This window comes from Arvicola amphibius, chromosome 10 (genome assembly GCF_903992535.2).
Source record: "Arvicola amphibius chromosome 10, mArvAmp1.2, whole genome shotgun sequence".
Taxonomy (NCBI): domain Eukaryota; kingdom Metazoa; phylum Chordata; class Mammalia; order Rodentia; family Cricetidae; genus Arvicola; species Arvicola amphibius.
In genome coordinates, this window is record NC_052056.1 from 7912653 (window position 1) to 7938401 (window position 25749).

At 49.1% G+C, this 25749-nt stretch overlaps 1 protein-coding gene across 1 annotated transcript in view; it reads right to left on the reverse strand.

The window, feature by feature from the left end:
- Positions 1–25749, reverse strand: part of Hunk (hormonally up-regulated Neu-associated kinase) — a 101604-nt gene that overhangs the window by 54237 nt on the left and 21618 nt on the right. Inside the window, 1 exon segment of the mRNA XM_042055799.1 lies at positions 1970–2262. Within this exon segment, the coding sequence (XP_041911733.1) occupies positions 1970–2262 (293 nt within the window).

Consider the following 25749-nt stretch of genomic DNA (forward strand, 5'->3'; position numbering starts at 1 on the left):
CATTAAACTGGTTGTGCATTTTATATTGTGAATTTTACCATTATATCCCAATTTCACATTTCAACATGTATTCAATGCACATGTATACATGTAAAAATGCATGCATGTTCATTTTATGCCCTGATTTTGCTTTTTAAAATGAGCTAAATGACTTTCTTAAGAATATGGCAATTACTTAAAATTCTATAAAAATAAAAGAACATTTATTAGAGAGCCACATACTGTTTTCTCTCTATCCTTTTTGTTTTTGTTTGTTTCTGGTTTTGTTTGTTTGTTTTGGGTTGGTTGGTTGCTTTGTGTTTGAGCTTTTTTGTTTTTTCTTTTTTATATAAATAAAGGTATTTTTTAATTTTATGTTTATTAGTGTTTTGCCTGTGTGTATGTCTGTGTGAGGGTGTCGGGTTCCCCTGGAATTGGAGTTACAGACAGGTGTAAGCTGCCATGTGGGAGCTGAGAGTTGAACCCGAGTCCTCTGGAAAAAGCAGTCAGTGCTCTTAACCACTGAGCCATCGCTCCAGCTCTTGTTTTTTTCTTTTGAGACAAGTTCTTACTACGTAGTCCTGGCTGATGTGGAACTCAATATGTAAACCAGCCTGGCCTCAAATTCATGATTCACCTGCTTCTGGCTTCTACATGCCTCTGCGCCCAGCACTTTCTCAAGATTTTATTCTTATTTTTAATGGCATGCACATGTTTACACGTGAGGAGCCATGTGGCGGATGTACATGGGGGTTGTGTCCAGAGTCCTCAGGGGGCATCAGCTTCCCTGGAGCTGAAACTGCAGACAACGTGAGCCCTGCCCCCCTCCCACACACACACAACATGGGTGCTGGGGACCAACTTCAGAACTCTGCAAGAGCAGCGAGCACTCAGTATTTTCTTGAGGAGAAGAGGGGCACTGGAACCTATTTTAAACTTTCACACAGAGACTTGCGCCAATAACAACAGCAACACTGCAATGTATACAGTCTCCGTCCACTTTCCTTCTTCCTCCCCACCCCCAAGAGAACAAGCTGGTATCATCAAGCTTGATTTCGTTAATCGTCCTCCAGGTTTGAAGGATTCTGGAGAAGGCCCCTCACTGTAAGGGCAAGCTCACAATCTGGACGGGGATTCCACTCAGAGCAGCTGCCATCAACAGCACACACAACGAAATCACTGAGCTAAAAGCATCCATTCCAAGTGCTCGCCAAGTGAGTTCTGTGAGGCATTCGGGCAACTGGTCCCCTCTATGGCCTTTTGTGATTTTGTTTTGTTTTGTTCTGCTCCGTACATTTTCTATTTATTTTTTAATAACACATTGGTTTATTCTTTGAAATTTTCATACATTTATACAATGTATTTTGGTTTAAATTGTCAACTTGACACAACCCAGAACCATGTGGATAGAGTCTCAAAGAGGGATCTAGATCAGGTTGGCTTGTGGGCACGTCTGTGGGGGATTGTCTTGTGGAGTGGGAAGACCTTGTCCACTGTGGGCGTCACCATTCCCTGGGTTGTGGGGAAGGTGAGCTAATGACCAGGACGCAAGCGCTCACTGCTCTCTGCTCTCTACCGTGAATGCAATATTTAGCTGCTTCAAGCTCCTGCCACTGCTGGCACCACAATGACAGACTGTAACCTAAAATTTTGAGCCTTTTCGCCTTAAGTTGCCTTCACTAGGGTATTTTATCACAGCAGCGGAAGGCAAACCAAGATGGCCGCCTTTGGAAGTAAGAACAGGCTTGCCTGGTGCTTCTATGTATCAAACACTGCTAGGGATCTGGCCCAACACTGGTTCACTGGAGAGAGGCATGTCAGCACTCCCACTTCACAGATGAAGAGGCTGAACACAGAGGGGTCAAGTAATGTACCCAGGAACAACCAACCACTAAAGGGCGGAACCAAGACCCAGAGCCCCAACTGTGAGGCCTTGCTAGGAGGGTCCCCTCAGTACAGACTCGGGGATCAGCGCATGCGCGGCTCTCACCTGTGAACCACTCCAGCCCGGTGCAGGTGCTCCACCGCAGAGATGAGCTGCCGGATGTATCTACGGGCTTCGGCCTCATCCAGGCGCTTCTTCTCATAGATCTTGTGCATGAGGTTTCCGCCGGGGCACAGCTCCATGACCAGGTAGTAGCTGTTCTCCGTCTCCAGGATGTCCAGCAGCTGCGTGATGTTGGGGTGCCGGATCATCTGCTGGATCTGGCCCTCCCGCCGCAGGTTTTTGGTGACATACGTATCCTTTTTGGCTCTCTTCTTATCGATGACCTTGATGGCGACCTGCGGTGAACCAGAAAGCAGAGCAGTTACCAGACACTGCAGGCAAAGGTCATTCAGTCCTCGGGAGGTTTCCAGAACTCTGGGGAAGATGGAACCCGGGAGTAACCTGGGTGTCACCACTTGACGCAGAGAGGTGGGGGCTGGGAAGGATACAGCTGCACAGCCCCTGCCTAGCACACGCGAGGCCATGCATCCCATCCGAGCACCATGAATAAAACAGCGAGCTAGCTCATCAAATAGCATCAGATGAAAACACTAGAACAACAAAAAAAATTCCTTTAAAGGAAGAAAGACAGCATTAACTTAAGCAAACCTGAATCTTGACAACTCAGCAAAGAGACCAACCACGACAAACTTGCTCCCCACGGGGAGGGTGCTGAGATGGGACACTCCTTTTCTTCTGGAACTAAGGACTCTGCCACTTGCTTCCTTCGGGTCTGGTGATCCCCAAAGCCCCGCTTCGCAAACAGCTACACCCAGAACCCCATCTTCAGTTCTCGGGCACAGTTAGGGGGCTTGGGGAGGGACCGCCACAGATGCAGCTCTCTCAGGCTCAGCTCTGCCCACCCTGTGACCTGCACAGATCGCTGTCACACTGCCTCTAGCATCCAGTGGTGGCTCCCTGTCAAATCACCTTTTGGGTAAACTCTAACCCTGCTGTCAAGATCCAACCTCACATAGCAACCACCCACAGACGCTCCTTCTGGGCCATTTCCACACAATGACCTTGTCCTAAACATAGAAGGAGAGCGGAAGACTCTATTATCCACCCAAATCAGCAGGACCCCAAGCTTCCTCCTTTCCTTTGGGGGAGTCACCTCTTCACCTTCCAGGTCCTAAGACACACCTCCACTTTCCCTCGGTCCCCCTCCCAGTGCGGTTAGCTGTGATCAGGCCTCCAATTCACCCTGCCAGGGGTTCATCTCCCCATCTGTCCTTCCCCTCAGTTCATTGGCATGCTGACTCCCTCGAGCCCAGCACAGCTACCTCTGGAGGACACTCTGGAACAGAGGTTGACGCTCCTAGGTGCAGCGGAAGCACGAGTGATTCACACTCCTCTCTATTTTCTTTTGAACAACCGGATTTGGTACCCGGTGCACAGCACACTCAGTGCGACCGAACATGGGTACAGCTCTACACATAAATGAAAGGTAGGTCTGTACGGAAATAGATATGCTTGCGGTGAGAGGCCCAGATAGTACTCTCTGGACATTGTTCGTGGTCACTAAGACTCAAGATCTCATGAAGACCAAGGTGACTATGGATAACAGTGTAACGCACCGTGGGCTTCAACACACTCAGCACATGCACAGGAAATGCTCAGTGGGTGGCAGGGATGCTAACGAGCCTGATGGTGGAACTCATTTCACAACATCATCCACACATATCAAAACAGCACGCTGCACACAATAAACACGTGCAACGTTGTAGCTGTCGATTAAGCTTCAATGGAGCTATAAAAATACTATTAATAAACATAAAATGAGAAAAAGAACAAGCCAAAGACAAGTTTAAATTAGCAAAACACTGGCCAGTAGCAGTCAGCCTGGACTACGGCATCAGTATCCTAACAATTCCATGACCCAGGCCTCCCCTATACTCCACATTGGATATGGATATAGACATTGGATGGACGGGGGCTGCCCCGGGTTTCTGGGTGAACTGCCTTGGGGTTCACTCACTGCTTCACGCAGAAGCAGCTGCACGCTTTTTCATCAGGCCACCATAAACCACCCAGGGTCCCCTCAACCCTCCGAGACATGTCTACGCTACCTAAGTATTTCTGCCACCCTCCTTGCCCCTGTGTGTCCCTACATTCTAATAAACCAACTCAAGATGGCCAGCAGAACCCCCTCCACATCCCTGCACGCTGATCTGCTGTCGGGTGTTAAGACCCCCATTGCTAACGAAGGGCCTGTTCCCTCTGCTCATCACAGTGCATCATAAACAGTGGTAGCCAGGAGGTTACCAGCCAATGAGATGACTGGAGAGGGCATAGCTGTGCGCCCTGAGTCTACTGTGGCTTCCTCCTAACAGGGCTTCCAAACTCCTAGCCTAAAGATACGAAGAACAGAGCAAGTTCGCAGGGCAGTCAGCAAGGGAACAGACAGGCTGGAGGAGGCGTGCTCAACTCCTCCCTTATAACAGGTCGCCTTTCATCTTACCCTGACCTCCCAGGCCAGAGCTCATGGTCCACCTACAGTTACATTCTGGCTGTGGTGTGTCCCAAACTCATTCCAGATGCTAACCTCACAGCTTTATAGATCCTGGTGTGTGCGTGTGTGTGTGTGTGTGTGTGTGTGTGTGTGTGTGTCTGTGTCTGAATGTTTATGTATTAGACTGGAGAGATGGTGCCATCAGTAAAGTGCTCACCTTGCAAATGGAAGACCTGAGTTCCATCCCTAGAATCCACAGTGGGGAGGGGGGAGCCCAGCATGGTGGTGTGTGCTAGTAATCCAGGTGGAAGCCTAGGGCTCACTGGCTCATCAGGCTTGCCTACTGGGCAAGTTCCAGACAACTAAGAGACCTTGTTTCAAAAAACAAAGGGGGCAGTGTGTAAAGGACAGTCACAGTTGACTGGGGATGTCTACACAGACGTGTACACACATATGGTCACCCAGACATACAGGTGCCCCTTTATGCACACACATATATGTATGCACGTATGTATATATCTATCACATAGACAGACAGATAGACAGACAGATCTATCTTTTGGGGGATGGGGGATGCTGAAAAGCCACTACCAAGTTCTGCCTCTGCTTAGCTCTGTGTGGGTGTTTTTAAAAGGACACTTTTTGGCAATGGCGTCTTGAAAGTACAACAAATAAACAGTAGTCTAAAAGCTAGCAAAAATACGACCTTCTTTTTAAACAGAGCACCCAGTTACTGTTGAGATCATTTACTTAGCTCATGAATTGCTTATCCTAGGCTGAAGAACGACCATCTAAAGATATGAAGCGCTAATCCCAGGGTCACATCAATGTGACTTTATTTTGGAAAAGCGACCCTGTGGACACGGTTAAGGGACGTGGTAAGATTAACCTGAACTACGAGAGTGGGCTCTACAACCTCCCAAGTGTTCCTTTGCCATAGCAGCAGCAGGGAGCTTGCGGAGGGCACAGCAGAGAAGGCCACGTGAAGGAGTAGAGAACAGAGTGACTCCAGCCAAAGGACACCAGAGACTACTAAAAACCTTGAAGAGGGAAGGAGCCTCGGGAGGGGCAGAAAGTCTAGCCAGCACTTTGGTTTCAGACCTCTGGTACCCAGAACTGTATCTGAATCAATCTCTCGCAACTGTCATCAAGCTGGTAGAAATTTGTCATAGCAGCGACAAGGGCACAAATAAGTTCCCCGGGGGACAGAGGGGAGCTTTGCCTGGGTGCAAGTTTCCAAGAGCACATCTCCAGGACCCATGCCCACCTCCCTTGCCAGCCACACATGAGGCCACCAGCACCCACCTCACGCCTCTCCTCTGTAATCTCAGGGCTTCTGACAAGGATCCCCACAGGCACGGCCAGGACACTGGATTCTGTCAAGTGACAGAATCAACACCGGCCAGTGCAGGCTTCTCTCTTTGTGTCATGGGTCTGTGCCCTGATAAACCCACAGCAGGAATTCGCTACAGCATACATACCACGCCTCCTGGCTCAACGGTACAGCATGGTGTCAGGAATGGACTGTCACACATGACCACTGACAGGGAAAGCACCAGCTCAGGAAATGACCCAGATGGGGAACAGTGAAGTGTACTTTCTTACTGAATATATGTCACCATTGTGCTACTGCAGTCAAATCATCCTAAATTGAACCGTCTTAAGTCAAAGAATGTCCACATTTTTCAATCATCTCTACCTGGAAAGGGAAGGGGGGAAAGGTAATGGCATGACTCAGCAGGGAGCACCCTGGATGACTCAGCAGGGAGCATCTCGGATGACTCACAGCAGAGAGTACAGGACCCTCACCCTCAAACCATCAGCCCTGCCCTTGAGCTGTCTCACAGAGGTCCGTGGTAATAATAACGTGGAAACTAAGAATCCCAAAGACAGATTCATATCCCAAGCCGGGGAGCCTGTAAATGCTGTTAAGCAAAGGGTCTTTATCAACATAGTAACATGGGCTTGATATAGGGAGATTGCCCTGCGCCGATGGAGCGAGGCCCAGAGACCTTGCCAGATGGCCTTAGAGGATGAGGAAGATCAGACAGGCACACAGAGAAGGCTCTATGAAGGAAACCATGATCAGTACAGCCACCAGAAAGCAAAACAAGCCAAGATCTCCCTGAGGGTCCCAAGAGGAAATGCGGCCCTGTGGTCATCTTGATTGGGAACTGATAAAGCTGACTTTGGACTTTGGATATCAGATACTGGAAAATAATTTCCTGCTGTTTCAACCCACCAAGTCCGTGACAGTTTGTCACTGCAGGCAGGAAACTAACATCGCATGTCACCATCATGTGATGGCTTATTTCCCGAGTCCTTCCAGTCTGGCAGCCCTGTGGGAGCACCCTGAAGGGTTAAAGCTACCGCAGGGACAGAAGGCTGCCTAGTAAACTCTCCCCGTCTTCAACTTGCTTCCATTTCACCCGGCACTGATAACGCGTACAGAGGAAGGCCATTCTGATTGCAGACCCTCTCATCACCTGCATGCACAACAGCTGGACAGGGACGCAAGCTGAGCAGGAGTCAAGGGGAAAACAATCAACGGTCGACACAGGGAGGCCTGGATTCAATAAGACGGCAATCAGAGATCTGCAGGAACACGTCTAACACCCGTTCCATCAGTGTAACAGCCAAAGTGAGCCTAGGTCTCTGCTGGGAAGAGAAAACTGTCCGGCAGGAGAGGTTTCGAGGAAAGCTGTCACCAAATAACCACAAAGTAAGCAGATCCAGCATGGTCTGGACCACGGAAGAGAAGACACCAGTGGCTAAGACCATCGCTACAAAGCCATTGCAGGTCAGGGCTACGGCAACGCCGTGTAGGAACTCCCAGTCAGAGGTGTATGTGTGGTTTTTTGTTTTCCCAGGTTGGGAAGTGTAGAGAAGATAAGGGACAATCTAGGCCTACATGTCTCCCTGAGAAAATCAAGAGAACCGATTCTCTACGAGGGCCATAAAACCAAGGATCTGAGTTGAAAAGTATGGGAATTTTACAAAGGTATCTATTTTCAGGTCTAGAGAGGTGTCTCTGTGATGAAGGGCACTCACTGGCTGCTCTCCATGGGACCCAGGTTTGATTCCCAGCACCCACATGGTAGCTCACAACCACCTGTAACTCCAGTCCCAGGGGATCCGACAGCTGCTTCTGGCCTCTGCAGGCACCAGGCAAGAACGTGATACACACACACACACACACACACACACACACACACAAGTGCGAAACATCCAAACGCATAAAATTTTAAAAGTGGAGAAAAAGGAACTTATTTTCAAAGATTGCCCGTATTTCCAGCATGCTAAACAGCAGAGCTGTAGACAGGTCTGACGCACAGCTGGAAGATGCTTGCCCTTCCATCTATGCCCTGCACCGAGAAGCAGTGTGCCCCCCCCCAGGCTGCCACCCTCCCTCCAACTTCCTTCCTCTTTCCCTGTCCAAACAAACCCAGAGCCCACCCAAGATGGCTGAAATCAACCTTTAAATAGTGAGATAAGCTCACTAGAAAAAAAGAAATCCCTTGACATTAATTTCAAAAGAAAAAAAAAATCAAACAAGCAGACCTAAAGGAACAGGAGAAGGCTTTGTCCCGCGTGGAATGGCGGTGTCACTCTGAGGGGTCCACACCCAGGAGGAAAAGGACCTGGCGGAAAGGAAGCCCAGTGCCTCTGTCACCTGCTTTGTGGAGAGAGTCTATGAGTCGCGCAGTGGTAGAGAGCATGACACGCGGACACAGTGAGGACCCGCAGTTCCCTAATCACACAGAGCGCTCGGGCCTGCGCCCCCACACCTCGTCAGTCCTCCTTAAACTGATGCCATTTTTGTCAACTTCACTTCCAGTAGATCAGCCAGGAGGGAGCAAGAAAGCCAGACCTGCGTTTCAGAGCGCTGAACTCTCCAGCACTGGTTTGACTTTCCAGTTCCGAGGCAGCGGCCTACAAGTCTTGTCTCTCATCTTCAAACACCGGCTTGGCTGAGACTGTCTACAGCATTTCCAATTCATTTCTATCTCCTGGATTCTCTACCCATCAATCATTCTGAAGCCAGATCCAGAATGATGAACCAACTCCCTAAAGAGGAAACCCAGGTATAAAATGGGCCTTGTATGTGGCTGGAAGAAAGATGGACTCCTTTTAACACAACAGAGGCATACACACGCTTTACACATTTCACGGCGGAGGCTGGGTTTCGGGGCGTTCATGCCCTCGTCAAAGCACTTGTCCCCACTCAGGGACAAGAGGCCCTAACAACTAGATTTCTTTTTTACATGGAAATGGGCCCCCAAAAGCTTTCTTTTCAGAGCCCTTTGGTTTCTTAATGGATATTATGTGCTAAAGTGAAATTAATCTTTCCTACTTTAATGAGCAGGCATTCAGCATTACGGCACACTGGATACTGTTCCAGATAACAACTATACCCCGTAACTGGCTCGAGTTTTCAACCTTATTTGTAGGGACAGTTCAAATTAGTTATAGTGGTTTGAAATTACTCTTATAAAATGAATTTTCCTTCCTCAAATGTATAAGCTGAGGCCCCAAGTCTAGTGTGACTATATTTGAAAGAGGAGATTGAAAGTAAGGTGGGGTCACAGGGGTGGGACACTAACCCAGTGCTGCTGGGTCCACACGGAAACAGAAGAGAGAGCCAAGTTCTGTCTCTTTCTTTGTAATGCACAGAAAAGGCCATCGGAGGACACTGCAAGTGGGGGACAAGCCTGAGGAGAAAGCTTTCTGCACCTCCGTTCCTAACCGTCTAGAGCCACGAGAAAATGAATGTGAGCTATTGTAGCCATTCCGTCTGTGGGCTCTCATTATAGAAGCTGGGCAGTCAAATGGGCCACAGAACATCCTACAAGTTCACCCCACAGTAATACAAGGTACCGGGGCTCAGTCACCAAGGCTGAGGCAGTTCTCTGAGCCCCTCTCCTGTCCTCAGCCTGCTCGCTACAGACAACACATAGTGCCACATACCACACTCCAGCATGGGCAATGCTGAGCACAAGACTTCCAACTAACTGTGTCACTTCGAGGCTTGGACCTCTCAAGCTTCCCTCACTGGTTTGAATAACAGAGAAGAGACTCTAATGTCTGGGATGCTGGAGAAACAAATGAACCCTCAGCACAACAATCACCATATTCCTTAAATTGTAATTGTGTTTTGCACGAGAAGGGAAGGTAAAAACAGAAGCCAGGAAACCCCTGCAGTCCAACTCCCCGCATCCCCTACAACTGTCCCCTCAAGTCCCTGGTGCCATGAGATACCTACTCCAGTGTCCCAATTCTCTCTGGCCCCACCTTGTTACCTTGCTCCAGATGAAGCACCTCCTGCTTTTATCACCAGAGCCCTAAATCTCTGGTCAAGGCCACTTTTCTGCCTAAGGGAAGTCCATGTCCCTCCTCTGCGTCCTGACTCAGATGACGCCCACAGGCAACGACAGAGGGCTTTGCTCCACGCTAATGTGCTTGCAGTCATCTGGTGTGGGTCTTCCAAAGGCCACTCAGCCTAGTACCTCTTCTGTGTATTCCAGGTATCCACAGGCTGTCCCAGCTGGCAACCTCCTCCCCTCCTCTCTCCACTCCCCCACCCCACCCCTAGCCCAATCCCTAATTAATCACAAGGCCGGTCAGCTCCTCCTCCTAGTCGCCCCTTTCTTTCCCCTCCTCCACCCCCCACCACTACACTGACCTGGGTCACACTTCCCTGATCCTATCCCTGTCCCCTGCTCTGGTCCTCACTCACCCTGGCCTGGAAATTCCTCCCAGGCACACTCCTCCCTCAGACTCAGGTTACACACTCCATCCCCCACTTCCACCACCCCGTTCCTCCTCCCTGGCTGCCACACCACACACAGGGAGAGGTGGGGGAAGAGAAGGGGAGAAAGGAAAGAGGGACTGAAATACCCCCACAGAGGCAGAAATCGTGTTTGGCCTTCTAGCACTTTGTAAAGAGTTGGGTCCTCAATCTACTAAGATTGATGAGTTCCTAAGAGGGAGACAGGGGCCATGCGCACGCACAGGTAACGTTAGCACAGGTAACGTTAGCAGCCGTAGGGTCAGGGCCTGGGCCCTGGCAGCCCTAATGAGCTAGCCCACCATCCTCAATAGACCAACTAAACAATAAAGAGCAGAGAAAGGAGCTTTACTCAATTCGATCATGTTAGAAAAAGGAAAAAACGAAGATGTCTAGGGACCTCCAAACATGAGGGCTGGGTTTAAATACAGTCATGGGATATGCTTAACGAAAGCAGACCCGGTCAAGGGTGTAGTCCTGCCCATCGCTGGCCCATCTCACTGGCCCATGACTGTCTCAGCCTGTAGTCCTTCCTGCAAGGTGGTCTGAGAAGTAGCCAGGACTGTGTAAAGTCTCCCTTTGGGATACCAGCCCCACCCCCACCTATCTCCTGGGGAAATTACAGTTTGGGGGAAACACTGTCTCAATAGTTTGATCACCAAAAGGAAGAAGGCAAATGTCTTCCTAGAGTAACTCCATCCCTGTCGGGGACAATTAAAAGAAGACCATGTGAAGACATAGCCAGAGAATGGCCATCTGCAGGACCAAGAGAGGCCTGGGGAGAAAGCAAACCTCTGTACCTGGGCTGCCGAGGCCTGGACTGTGGTTTCCCTGCCCATCCTGGGATTTTCTTATGAGCAAACTAACTAGCTACTAGCACCACTTTTGGTAAGCCTCATTACACATAATAAAAAGCTGGGTGACCCTGCAGCATGAAATCAGCAAAGAGATGCTCCCAGCCTCCAAAGAAGCCAGGAAGAAAAGCAGCAAGGGGCTTAGGGCCTTGCTTCTCCAGCCCTAGCCAGAATACAGTGTAAAGGGGCCCAACGCCGGCATGATTAGCATGGCCCAGTGGGAAGGTTTGAAAATCAACTGGCTTCATGCCTTCTTCCCGTAGAAACTGTGTGTACATGCATTCTACTGGAACGTGCTCCTGCGTGCATGAGACTTATTTAACAGGAAGCAAAAGTATCCTTTGCTGTCTTCATAATTAATTTCAGTGCTGCTCTGATTCACAGAGAAAGAGATGCCAGACGACAAACACGCATGACTGTCTTTTACAGGGACCCACTAATTGCTGCTGTTTATGTAGCTGAACACAACTGTACCCGACCCCTGGCTCCCTGCTGGCCTCCCACCACCACCACCACCACCCAGGCTGCAAGCTAAAATTCTTCTCTTTGTAAATGAGGGGAGTGCCTTCTCCCCCAGTACTAAAAATGAGTGGGGGGAAGCTTCCTTCCCCAGAAGAAACCACAGAGCTCATTAGAACAGATCTCCCCGACAACTGACATACCTAGCACTGGGTAAAAGCCAAGGCCTCCACCCTATTTGAAGGGGAGAAAATAATCAGCCGCTGCAGGGCCGGGAAGCCCTCCCACGCCTGCCCTCCCTGTGGAGTTCGGAAGCTACTTTCCCGGGGTTACTCAGCACACACTCCACTCTGGCTCTAATTCATTGGGCAAATCACCCTGGAAACACACCCTGCTGGTGGGAAACAAGAAACTGGATCCTGCTGGACTGGGTAAAAGCAAACAGCCGCTTTCTGAGCTGGCCTGGTAAAGGCTGGACTATAGACGTGGGTGCCTGCAGTGCCTGGAATTCCTACCAAGTCTGCCTCTTCCTTCTTCATGGCCAGGCTGCCTTTGTAGGCCATGATAAAAGAAGACCAAGTCAACCAGTGCACAAAGTAGGACTGAGGACCCTGGGGCATCTCACGGGGGAATGAGGAGCTAATGAAATAAGGATGTAAATGTCATTTCTCTTCCCAACAGAAGTTTCTAGAGGCCAGGTGACCCTTCGTGGTACCCAGCCCTCGGCCTCTGAAGCCAGTCTATAGATAAAGGCGCTACAACACTGCACTCCAGTTGTCTCAAATCCCCATCAGCTCTCCACCAGCCATCTTCACTTCGTTTCCCCGACTCAGCCCCATATTATCCAGAGCCTAAACCAATGGGCAAAGCCTCAACTTATATAAGCTGAAAGCAAAGAGATCCAAGAAATGCAGAGGGCAATGGGTGGGTTTTGACAGCGAGGGTTCCCTGACCACTGAACTCACTCATGGAGGTCAGCAGCAACCCCACTGTCCAAGGATACCCCAAAGTGGGCATTCTGTACCCCACATTTCTTATGTACCATCCCTAAGATCATAACCACGACTGAGACCCCCTAAGAAAAGCCCCCTGGGTCCCATAAGACTCTTTGATGTCCTCATCGACAGCTACAGTGATCCAAATCCTTTCTCTTCCTTGCAACCAAGCTTCTTCTTCCAGAACATTCCATATGGGCTAGCCTCCTCCAAGGCTTCATTCCATCTGGGCTAGCCTACTCCAAGGTTGCATGCATAACACGTGCTCTTAGCTCGCTCTTCTTCCCCATCTATAACTCACTGAGGCTGAAGAGATGTCCTTAAACTGTTCATGACAGAAACTCTTTTTAAAAGATTTCTTAACCAGAAATGTGAAACTCTCCATGATCTGGTACCAGTCCGCTCCCTGCTCCTTCATTTTACTTTTCCTGGAACAATTTCATTTTGACTGCTGATGTTCTATATCCATTTTCGTGTGGCGTTATTACTTTTGCTCAAATAAAGTTTTCATCCTCTAAATGCTTTCTCACAATAGCCATTGTGGAACATCAGATCCTCTATTTTGTCCATTCTCTACTACGGGATGTATGTGTGTTTACGTGTGTGATGTGGGGGAGGACATGTCGCAGCCTGAGTGTGAAGGTCAGAGGCCAACTGTATGGAGTTTAGTTCTCGTTTCACACTCGATGGATACGGCCCAGAGAGCCAACTCAGGTGTGGCTGGACCGCCCTGCTGGCCTTCGGTTCTCATCCTCCCTTGTGCCCCACTTCTGCCTCTCTCTCTCTCTCTCTCTCTCTCTCTCTCTCTCTCTCTCTCTCTCTCTCTCTCTCTCTCTCTCTCTCTCTCATTTGTTAGTTTTTTTAATGACATGTAACAAAACCACCTTCAACATTTGACATGTGCTTGTATTTGTGTGTGCGAGGATGCACTTGTAGGGGACTCTGCATCGTGTAGAAGACAGAGGTCAACCTCAGGAGCCATCCACCTTGCTTTCTGAGATAGGATCATCAGGGGTCTACAGCTCATCACCTAGGTGGGCTAGGTGAGCCAGGGAACCCCCAGGCCGTGTGTGTGTGTGTGTGTGTGTGTGTGTGTGTGTGTGTGTGTGTGTGCGCACGTGTGTGCATGCATGCGTGCCACATGCGTGACTAGTGCCTGAGGGGAGCAGACGAGGGTATGGCACCCCTAGAAGTGGAGCTACAGATAACTGTAAGCACCATGGAGAGGCTAGGAACTAGACCCGTGTCTTCTGACAGAGTGACAGGTGTTCTTAACTGCTGAGCCATTTTTCCCAACCACTGTATTCAGAATCCTTAATGAGCTATCTCTACAACTCTTCGAAACTCTGATCTGTATGTTATATTCGACAGCACATCCTTTATACTCAGGCTTCAATAGCCATCTGTGGTTAGAGCAACCACGGCAGCTATAGGGAAGTTCTAGCCACGTGACTCTAAGCTCACTGCCTGCGGGAGACCCAGAACTCAGTCAGAAAGTGAGGCAGAGGCATGAAGAGCCTCTGTCCGCTCATATGCAGTGTGCCTGAAATGCTTGGCACTCGCATCTAAAGTCAGGGTCCCGGAACCGAGAAAGCCCAGGCAAGAAACTTCCCCTCCAGTACATGGGGATAGTAACAGTAGTCACGTGGGGATGGCAACGCACTGTGTCCGGCACATGGTGAGCATCACCCATGGCTCCTAACTGAGCTGATAATAACGACCACACAGCTGCACGTAGGCCACAGAAGTCGACAGCAGGAGGCAGAAATGACAAAACCTAGGGGAGTGACAGACATGATGGAGAGGTTCGCACAAGGCGCCAATAGGTCTCCCAGTGCTCATTCACACAAGCTCCTTAGCAACCCAATGCAGGTGGCTTCCTTCCTGCCACCTAAGTCCCGCCTAAATCGCCTGCTGTCAAGCCAGGCCTGGTGCCGCGTTTCTCGGAAAAGGAAAAGAAGTTCCTTCTCCAACTCCACTCTGATTTATCCGTGTGCAGTTTTTGAATGAAGCAGAATTTGTGCTCCTGCAAGGCCTGCATAAGTCCTCCTGGCTTCCTTTCCGCTCCATGGAAGACTAAATGCTCTGCTACGGAGAGGAGCGGATAATCACTCAGGAAGGGCACAGAAGCCATAAGCAGAGAGGGGAACTCAGTTAGGGGGCAGCCTGTGTTTGCAGGCTTCTGTGTGGAACCTGCTGGCTGAGATCCTCAACTGCTGTCTCTCTTCCTTTTCTTCTTAACACAAATTGTTCCGTCAGCCTCCCTGGTTAATCATCTCCCCTCATATTCATTCATTCCCTAGGACTGCCACACAACGGTGGCCTCCTAATTCTAAAGTTCAGAAGCCCGAGATCAGAGAGCTTACAGGGGTGGTTTCTTGTGGGGCTTCGCTGCGGTTTGGAGAAGGCCTCTTCTCACAGTGGGCCCGGATGCTGTCCTCAATGAGTCCGGGCCTGTACACAAACGTCATTTGGTTTTTTCTAATTACATTTCCTTTGAGGGATGTACATGTGTGTGGTTGCAAGTGTCACCGTAGGTATGGGGAGGTCAAAAGACAACGTCTTAGAGTCAGTTCTCTCCATCTATAATGTAGGGACCAGGAACCAAACTCAGGCCATCAGGCTCTATGGCGAGTACCTTCACCCACGCAGCCATCTCAACCAGGCTCCTTGCACGTTTTCTTGTCTATCTATCTCCTTGGCTCCCTGGTCTTCCTGCCTGGCTCCTCCTCACCATGCACCAACTCTTTGAAGGACATTTGACTGTGATTCATAGCCGTTCCATGTTTCTTCTGTGCCTTCCCTCTCGGCTGCATCAACCAGGCACCAACTAAAAGAATCCACACTCTATGTAGACACCAATCAGCCTGGACCAGAGCCCATGCTGAAGATGACCCTTAAACTTCTATCCCTCTAAAGGACACTGTAAAAACAGCCATCTTCCAGGTCCTGGGAGTCAGCTTTGACATGTAAATTGGAGGGTCCACAGAGTTCACATATTTAAATGCTAAGGAGGTAGGAACTGCAGGACAGGAGCCCCAGCCCCCAGCAGGAGAAGTGTGGTTGAGTCAACTGACACTGGCCAGTCTCCAGACAGACCCCCAGCTGGGGCACTCCAGTGCTCTTCCGATTGAGTCACTAACCTCTTTATCAATAAAGGCAACTCTTGCGCCTGAACTTTGATTTCATTCTTTGAAAAGGAGTCCCCATGCCTTCATCTGCATTCTGGGTTCTCCCTTCTCAGCAGCTTTTAGTGAGAAAGTTTAGGGGAAAACAGGTTAATATCCTTTCTGCTCTTTATCACTGAAAGCTAAAGTTCAGAAGGAAACCAGAAAAGCTGAGACAGAAGGATCCCTAGGGCTTGCTGGGCGGCCAGGCTGACATCGATTGGTAAGCCCTGGGCCAGTGGGAGACCCTGCCTCAAAACACAAGGTGGGTGGCTCCTTAAGAATGACAGCTGGGGTTGTCCTCTGGCTTCCCACACATATGGTGCATACACCACACGTGTGCACCTGTATATACATACATACACACACACACACACACACACACACACACACACAGGTAAGTACTGAAGTGTAGCAAAAGACTAAACAGAAACAGAGACCATAAAAGTAGACCCCAAAAGAGAATTTCCTAAAATAAGCCAACGTCAAAAATCCTCCAGGACTTCAAAGGTGGTGACAGGCATGAGCCTGTCATCTGCTGTGGTCAAGGGCCATGGTTTGTACACGGATGGAGAGTCACAACTGACAGCTTAGCTCACAAGAGCAGGGGTCAAGCTGGTTCAGGGAAGAAACAATCGCTGGCACCACGACCCAGAAAACTGATTCTGAGCCCTTACAGACACTGAAATTGTCCTGTGATGAATTCACAGACACCGGCACACAGGCATTTTTCTAGTTGATTTTCTTTTGTTTGCATGTCCTTTTGGTTGTGAGCCTAGCTTGTAAGGGCTGTGCCATCTCTCCAGCCCTTGTCTCACTTTCTTAATGGTATCATGACACAAGAGACATCGTTCATCCCAACCTCATGTCGTCATCTTCTCCTACTCCTTCTATAAGCCACTGAATCTAACTAACGTTGTCCATATGTTCACGGGTGTAGGGCTATCCACTGCAGCGCTGGAAGCCTACTAGTGGCCACACTCTCAAAAAAATGACTCTTTCTCCCCCAGAGTCTATCAACTGCCAACAGCGCCTCAGGAAGGGGTGGGCTCTGGAGGGAACTCCCTACCTATGCGGGAACCGTGGCTGTTGACCCCACCTGTGCAGGAACTGTGGCTGTTGACCCCTCCTATGTGGGGACTGTGGTTGTTGACCCCACCTATGCAGGAACCGTGACTGTTGACCCCTCCTATGAGGGAACTGTGGCTGCTGACCTTGTGTAGACATTATGCTTGTGCAGGTAACCACAGCTGCTTTGAGTTCATTACTGCCATAGTCACATCATATTCTGAAGACAGCACTTCCCAGCATTCCTCCCCATGCTCCACCTCCTCTTCTGAGATCCTCCCTGAGCCTTGTGGGAGAGGAGATGATAAGGATGTCCCACCTAGGGCTGAGCACTCATTTATTCTCAACACCTTGACCAGTTATGCATCTCAGCTTGAACCCAGGCTTGTTCAGCCTGAGCACATTTTAACTTGAAGCAATTCTCTTCAGTCCTCCAGAGTCTCTGGATCCATCTTGGGAATGTGAACTGCCCCCCTCCCCACCCCAAAAATGTGACCTTTAGAGAAGGACTCTGGGTTTCCGGCTTGCTTCCATCTGTGGGAGGGATGAGCTTGGGGACCTAACTAGAGTCACACAGACGGGTGGCCATCCCAAGACTGAAGCATAAACATGCCTCTTCTATGTTCAATATCAACTTTCAGAATTATTTTAGAATGAAAATCTCTAACATCATTTAATCAACCACCCAGTTATAAAAGTAATTTCTTTTTATTTTCTTTTCTGGAAAGAATAAGTTGATCTGCGTGGACAAGAGGTAAATAACTGGATTTGTTTGTTTGTTTGTTTGTTTAATTTTGAGACAAGGTCTCACTGTATAGCCCTGGCTGACCCAGAACTCTCTATGTACACCAGGCTGGCCTTGAACTCAAAAGGATCCTTCTGCCTCTGCCTCCTGAGTGCTGAACTTTCTTTTTAACTCAATAATAGTTAAAGAAAAAAAAACAATTTTTAAAATAAACTATTTTAATAGCTGGGGAAAATAACCAGGTGGTGGTGGTGGTGCAGGCCTCACTCGGGAGGCAGAGGCAGGTGAACCTCTGTGAGTTTGGGGCCAGCCTGGTCTGCAGAGCAAGTTCCAAGACTATATCGGCTAGGCTGCAAAGCCTGACAAGAGCCAACTTCCAGAAGGTGTCCTCTGACCTCTGCAACAGTGCAGAGACATGCCCGCCACTCCCTGAACACAAAATAAATATACAAATGTAAAAAAATTTAATTAAAGAAAAAGAAGTGTGAAAGGCAAACATCCAGGGATATGAATATTTATATAATCAAGTCAATAAAAGAACCACTTCAAGAAAGGAGACCGTCACAGACTTCAAAGGCATGTTTTCCACTGAATGTGATCGCTAACTGAAAATACCCTGTAAATCCTGAGGTGCTGCCTCATCTTCCGAATGGAGGCGGCTGTGATCGCAGCTACCATTTTCAGATCTTAAGTGCCTGTCCCGGTGGGCCTCATCCCAAAAATCTGGGTTAACGACTGGCTTATCTATTTCCTTTATCACAATTAACGGAGCTTTGCTAGGTCAGAATCAGGTCGGATAGATTTTAATGTTGCTTTCATGGGAAACAAGATGTGCCGGTTACAAATCTAACCTTTCACCCCTAAAAAGTAGAATTTTAAAAAAAAAAAACAAAGATACTTTGATTGTTATCATATTTTCAAAAAATGATCAAGGGGCAGGATCTCATTTTACTAAGTATCTTTTGTAATCATTCACGAAGAAAAGGTTAGGGGACTGAGGAGATTGCTTGGTTGGTAATGGGCTTGGAGTACAAGCCTGAAGACCTGAGTTCCATTCTCCAAACCCAAAACACTCAGGTGTGGGTGGTGTTCACAATCCCAGCACTAGGGAGACAGAGATGAGTGGATCCCTGGGGCTCAAAGGCCAGCCAGTCTAGCCTAACTGGTGAGAGGCTCTGTTACCAAAATAAGCAGGGTAGATGGCTCCCAGGGCTGACCTTGTGGTGCTTATGCATGTGCCTGCACGTGCACACACACACACACACACACACACACACAAGGACAGCCCACTGTGAGTGGTCACATTCCCTGGCCGATATCCTGGTCTGTATAAATGGAGAAGGTGACCTCAGCAGCAGCAGCAGCAGGCATTCATCACTGTGGCTGAACTCCAGGTCTCACACTCGGTCGCCTTGACTTCCCCACCATGATGGACGCACCTTCGACAGGGAACTGGAAGTTCACCTTGAAGCGGCTTTGTGTCAGAGTATTATCTCAGAAACAGGAAAAGAAACTCAGGCTGCAGTCACCAGAACTCCACCACGGACCATCAGAACTCGGTCACCAGCCATTGCCTTCCTTTCCTGGCACTCGAGTTTGATCTCTGACCGTCATCACTCACTGACCACCGGAAATCAGTCGCGGGTCATCAGAGCTCAGTGACCAGCCATTAGGCTTCAGTCGCTGACCATGAGAACTCCCTCAATAATTGGCAGAACTCAATGATCAGAATTCATTACTAAGAACTAACTCTTTCACCCACTGCTCATCAGAACTTGGCTGCTGATGCCCCAAATGCAGGCGTAGTTCACCAGAACTCTGTGACCAACCAGAACCCAGTCATCAACCACCAGAACTTGGCTTTTCGAAAAAGAAGCAATCCAGGCAGGGCAGGGTTAACCAGACAAGGGTGATGGACAAGGTGAAGTGTCATTAAACACAGATGTGACTAACCCAGACCGTTAACTCAGATCTCAAAAGCTCACTCTGACACAGGCCCCTAGCCTCTGTACAGAGCAAGCTGGGGTGATGTGATGCACACTCAACCCAGGGTGACTGCCCTTGGCTATCAGCCCAAGGCTTCCAGGATGGAAAACTGTTAGTAATGAGCCGGACGTACCAAGCTAGACCTCCCCAGGGTCGAAATGGGGACAGAGCGTATAGAGGTGCTACCTCCTCATATCCTTACCTGCAGGATACATCCTTCTGACCAGACAAACTTCAATAATCCGCCCCCCAGGAGACATACTCCAGGCTCTATAGGAGAGCCTAGGCTAGCAACGCTATTGTCAGAAGGTGTCTTCTGAAGCATTTGAAGTCCTACTCCCAGAACCTCAACACAGAAAATTAAAGAGCTTCTTAGGATGCTGGACTTATAAAAAGATAATTGGCACACAGGGAGAATACTGGGTAAAAGCTGTTTTTACACTACCATGAGCCACAGCACCATGGGAAGCCACATAATGCCTAGAAACAAGACTTTCCTAGCATCCCCTGAGAGCATGTTAGCCTCTCAGCACCCTGGTCTTGGCCCTCCAGCCTTCAGAACCATGGAACAGTGCGTCTCTGCTTCTCTATCCCTACCTTGTGCCATGCTATTAAGGCAGCTCAAGGAATCAAACATACTTCTCAAGGATTCCCTCCATCGAGTCCAGCCTCAGCCCCACTGGGAATTCCTTCCAACTGCTCTGCGTCCAACCCACCAAGAAGTTAAAACATAAGCCACCATTTTTTTCAGGTATAAAAAAGGGTTTTAATGTTTTAGTTCGGGTAATAAGAACGTAATGTCTGCTTGTCCAGCCTCTTTATCATCCAGTTGATCATACACTGGAGCCAATGGCTGGCCTGCACAGGTTCATCCCATACAGAGATGTAAGTATCTTTGGAGAAAGGCCAACTTATAGACACTGATTAACCTGGGTGTCGCTGTGCACTCAGGGCCCGAAGAGGAAACCTTTGGACGATAACAGAGCCTCCTGACTATGGCCAGAACTTCCCAGAGACCTTTGCTCCACTGAGCTTGTCTAAGCAGCCACTGTTTAGGAACAATCACGGTGGGTAGAGAAGAGTGTATTTTTAAAATTTCTAAGTGCACAGTTCTACCAGAAATAGTAGGATTTGATACAGAAGCCAACACACACTCGGTAACGCTGGAAATTCACGTGTAGTATGAGCAGTGGCATGGGGGCAGAGCACAGAGGTAGGAGAAACTACCTGATCCGGGCAAACGACAGCTCTGTGGATGAACGCTAGTGCCCCAGAAACTTCTGCTCACTGTGGCACCAGGAGGAAGCAGAGGGAGCCAGAAGGTCCCCCCACGGAGGTCAGAGAGCACATCAGCACAACTGAGGATGGTGGGGCTGACTCTGCCGGTCTTGGACACACAGAACCAGCTGGAATCTTCTGAGATCCTCAGGCGCTGTTAGCAGGGCTGTGGCCTGAATAGAGTTCGTATCCGGACAGTCAGCATGGACTATAGCATGAGGCACTGGAGAAGGGAGGACAATGGAGGACAAAGTCAGGATATGGTAGACACTGATCAGTTAGAGGGAGCTGAAAGCCTCACAGACAAACCAGTGGATACACGAGGGTGGAAAATCCAAGACAACAAGATGCTGAGGAAGAGAGCTAGCAAGAAACCACAATGAGGGAGATGGGGAAGCAGAGTCCGCCATGGCAACAGCCACTTTGGAACACATTAGCATCCGAACCGTGTTATCCAAAGATATAAAATTATACCCCCTCCCAGTACATCCAAATGTGACCCCTTAAATGTGACCCACTTAGAAACAGGGTCACTACAGGCCTAATCAGTTAATACAAGGCCATTTATGTGAACTCTTTGTCTATAGAGTCTCAGCTATGGTGGCCTTACAAGAAGAGGGGACACAGACACATAAGGGAAAGGTCAAATGAAGAGTCAGACAAAAAGAAAGAGCAAAACAAGGGTCTGAATCCATCGTCTGCCACTGCGGCAAAATATCACAAATAAAGAATTTATAAAGGAAAGACGTTTATCTAACTCCTGGGCTGGAGGGCTGGAGGCTGAGAAGTCCAAGAGCAGAAGGTTTGGGTGGTGTCTGCTCCTTCCAATGAAGGCCTTCTGGATGGATCCTGACTTGTCAGACAAGATGAAAGACAAGAGGACACATGCAGAAAGACAACACTCAGGGACCGCTTCACTTTATAATAACCTGCAGTGACTGGAAGAACAGCGTTAAGCCGTTCGTGCAGGCAGGGGCCACAACCTCCTGACCTCCTAACACTCTACCATGTTTCTCAACTGATATTCTCACGTGCAAATTCCTGGGGACCGCTTCACACTGCTACACATAGTTAAGTGCCAAAGAAGGCCACAAACTACAGGCAACCACTACAAGTTAGCTCAAAGCCAAAGTACCTCCTCACAGAGGAGGCGCTGACATGTCTCCTGCTGGTGGCCCCCCAGGGCCTTCAGCCCACAGCTTGTGTCCTTATGGCCAACCCAGACACAGCAGGTCTATGTGAGGCTGATACAGCAGAAGCTTGTCAAAGCGTGTGGCTCCAAGGCAGAGACATCTTCCTCCCTTCCCACTCATCGGCCTGTTAGCGAGAGTCAGGGTGAGGACTACCATGGAACCATGGCAAACCCACTTCCCTGACCTCTATCACAAATACTTGCAACATGAAAGCACAAAAGATAAGAAGCCCACACACAGGATTCTTTAAGGGACTCCTGACCGACTACTCCATTGGCTCCATCGGATACTTCCTGGGCTTTGCCTTTGCATCAGCTCTTAGTATTAATGAAAACTAACCTTCCACGCTCCCTTTCAACTGCAGCCATGAAGAGCTGATCTGGCATCCCATCACAACCCCATTTCATGCTTCCAGAGGCTTCTAACTGCCCACCTTGCTCTGTCCACATCAGGACAGTGCTCAATACAGGGATGAGAGAGGACCTACAACATCTAGAAGACACATGAGCTGAAAAAAAAATGCTCAATACAATGAGTTTTGTCCTAATTTCAAAATCCCAAAATGTAAAGTTTGCTCTAATAATAACTAGGAAGCTTTGCTGGGCGGGAGCTCGCTCACCACAGGGCATGTTGGGGAAGAAGAAGGTTGAGGAGATCTTGTGGTGTTGCTCGCCTCTGCCTTTCCAGGGAAGTCAGACCAGCTGAAGATATCACGGATTCAGACTGCTGCCACGCCCACTTCAGCAGATCACATGACCACCCTTGTCTCTACTATGCATGTCTCCTCCACATGGGCTCTGCGTCCACTGCACCGTTAGCCCAAGCACCCCAACAGTGGATAGCTCTAGGTGGGAGCTATGGGCTTGATATGAGGTGTCTCCCATAGGCTCATGGGTCTGAGCACTTAGTCCAGGTGAGCTGTTTTGGGAAGTGGGCCCTGGCTGGAAGAGGTGGGTTTCTGGAAGACAGGCCTTGAGGATGAACCCCAACCCTGCTTCCATCTTGGGTCTCCGCTTCCTGCCCTGCTGAGATGTGAACAAGTTACCTCATGACCCCACGGCTACAGCCCGGAGTCGCTCCTACCGCTATGCCTTCCCCAGGACTGACAGCTTCCTGTAAACCATGAGCCTCAAATCCTTCCTCCTTCAAATGGTTTGTCTCAGATATTTCGTCACAACAAGAACAGGAACTAATGACGTGGGCATTTCAAAAGCCACAACACAGGTAGCGGCAACAAAGCGGGCCCTAAGGAGCCAGGAAGAATGGAGGTTCTGGTCTGCAGCCATGAGTTCAACTACGGATGGAAGGTATTTGGGGAAAGAAACTGGTGTTTGTCCTAGACATCATCAGACTTCTCCCAGGCGTTAGTCCTTAAACAAGTTTAGCAACAACTTAAGTCACCTTTTCATCTTCTTAGCATTAGAATCCATCTAGGGATGGATGACTGGGAATACACAGGTGCACAGGTTATATGATACTGTGTATTTACTGCACATAAGGAACTTGAGCACTTGAAGATGCTGGCATCTAAGGGGGACACTAAAATTAAATCTCTGCAGACCCCTAGGGTTAGCAGCATATCTCTTGGCTATGACGACCTCACCCCCCCACTTCGCGTTGCCTGTATCGTGATTTTTGCTTTGTGAGGCCAAAGAACTTTGGGAGGTGTATTAGTCAGGGTTCTTTGGGGAAACAAAAATAACAGGAATATATACATATATACATATATATGCACATATAGCCTGTATAGTCTATATGTGAAGGATATATATGCATACTTATAATGTGTATATAATTCATTAGAGCAGATTACAGGCTATGCTCCAGCCAGTCCAACAATGGGTGTCTCTTGACAGAAAGACCAAGAATCCCAAAGTTATTCGGTCCACAGGGCTGGATGTCTCCATGGGTCTTCAGGCGACATTGGAAGCCTGGAGAAGTAGGGTCTACCACCAGCAAAGGGATGTATCAAAAGCAGCAGAACGGATGAACTTCCCTGTGAGAGTGAGCGCAAGCAGGCAAAACTCCAGAGCTTCCTTCTTCATGTGCTTTGATGGGATACCGCCAGGGGTGGTCCAGATGTAGGGTGGGTCTTCTGACCTCAAATGATCCAGATTTCAGGCAGTCATCTCATCTCTCATAGGTGTGCCCAGTGGCTTGGGTCTTAATTGATTCCACATGTAGAAAAGCTGATCAATACTACTCCTCACAGGAGGCCAGTAAGAAAAACCGTAACAGGGCTGGGGAAGATGGCTCAGTGGGAAATTGGGAAAATGCATACACGAGGACCTGTGTTTGAACCCCACAAAATGCTAGCACGGTGGCACAACTGTAATCCCTGTGCTCTAAATTGAAATGGGAGACAGACAGGTCAGTGCCCAGAAGCTCATGGGCCAGCTTGCCCAGAGGGCACAGCAGTAGCAACGCGAGATTTAGTCTCAAATAAAGTAGCGGTAATGGCTGGCACCTAAGTTTGACTCTGACCTCCACACATGGGCCATGGCATACACGCATCATCTTATGGATTGAATTGCATCTTCCCCAAAGAAGCTGGAGTCCTAAACCCCAGCATCTGCAAGTAGGATCTTTTACGTTAAGATGAGGTCACCAGGATGGACCCTCATCCAATGCAATGTCACCATAGTCAAAATCTAGGCAGGGGAGAGACACGGAGAGGAGAGACAGTGAAATGGGCCATTAACGATCCATGGTCACCTGAGACTGTCCCGGCTAGGAGAAAGTCTAGAGAGTCTTCCTCAGAAGGCACTCGCTGCCCGTGACACCTGCGAGACAGCATCTGTGGTTCAGACACCGGGTCAGCCACACTTTGTCCCAACAGCCTCTGCGAAGGACTCTGCATGAAAGGCTATTAGCAAGAGCCACAGCTCAGTGGGAACACTTTAGGAAGCACACAGAGCAGCCTTTCAGGTTCTCACACCTCACAGGTAAATTCCCAGTGCTCACGGGTCACATGAAGGTATCCTACAACCAGCCTAAGCCTCTGCAGGCACCCTAATAATTCCGTGTACACACCGGGAAGAGTTTCTAATTGGAACTTAAAACACTTCATTCTTTTAATGGGGACTTTTTTTTTCCCCTGAGACAAGGTCCTATTACTTGGGCAGGCTAGAGATTCACCATGGAGCCCAAGCTGGTCTAGCATTTCTGGCTATCGCCCTGCTTTGGCCTCTTTCGTACTTTAGATGGTTACGGAAAGGCCATGGACATCAAGAAACCAGACTCCATGTTTCCAGAAAGGAATTCCTCCCCTCCCCCAACTCAAACAGCCAGCCCTGAGCTGTCTACCACAGAAACAAACCCGGGTCCCATCAGCAAGTTCGGTCCCTTATTCTGTGGGGAGGCTGTGTCTCTGCACAGGCACGTGGTATTTGGTGTGATAAACTCACCATAGAGCAAGAGTTCAGTGAAGCGAAGGGTATGATAGCCAAGGCTCCTTCCAGAAGAAGGAAGAAGAGGGAGGGGCTGGCTAGGGAAAGCTCTCAGTAACTAACCTGCAGAGTTCCCACGGTGACTCTGCAGGGCCCTGGGCATGCAGAGCATGTAAGCGCAGTGCTTGCAAGCACTGCCATCACAGCGCTCCAGAAGCCGGCCAGCTTACAAAGCAGAAATGCGATGTCTCCTGTTAGAAAGGCAGAGCAGCTTTCTGCTGAGTCCCCCACAGCTATCAATGACCATCTCCATCCCGGGACTCTCCCATGGCCACACATCTCTGCCCAAGCCTCCTTTTGGGGAGGAGAAAACATTATATTGGATTAGGGCCACTACCTAAGATTTCAG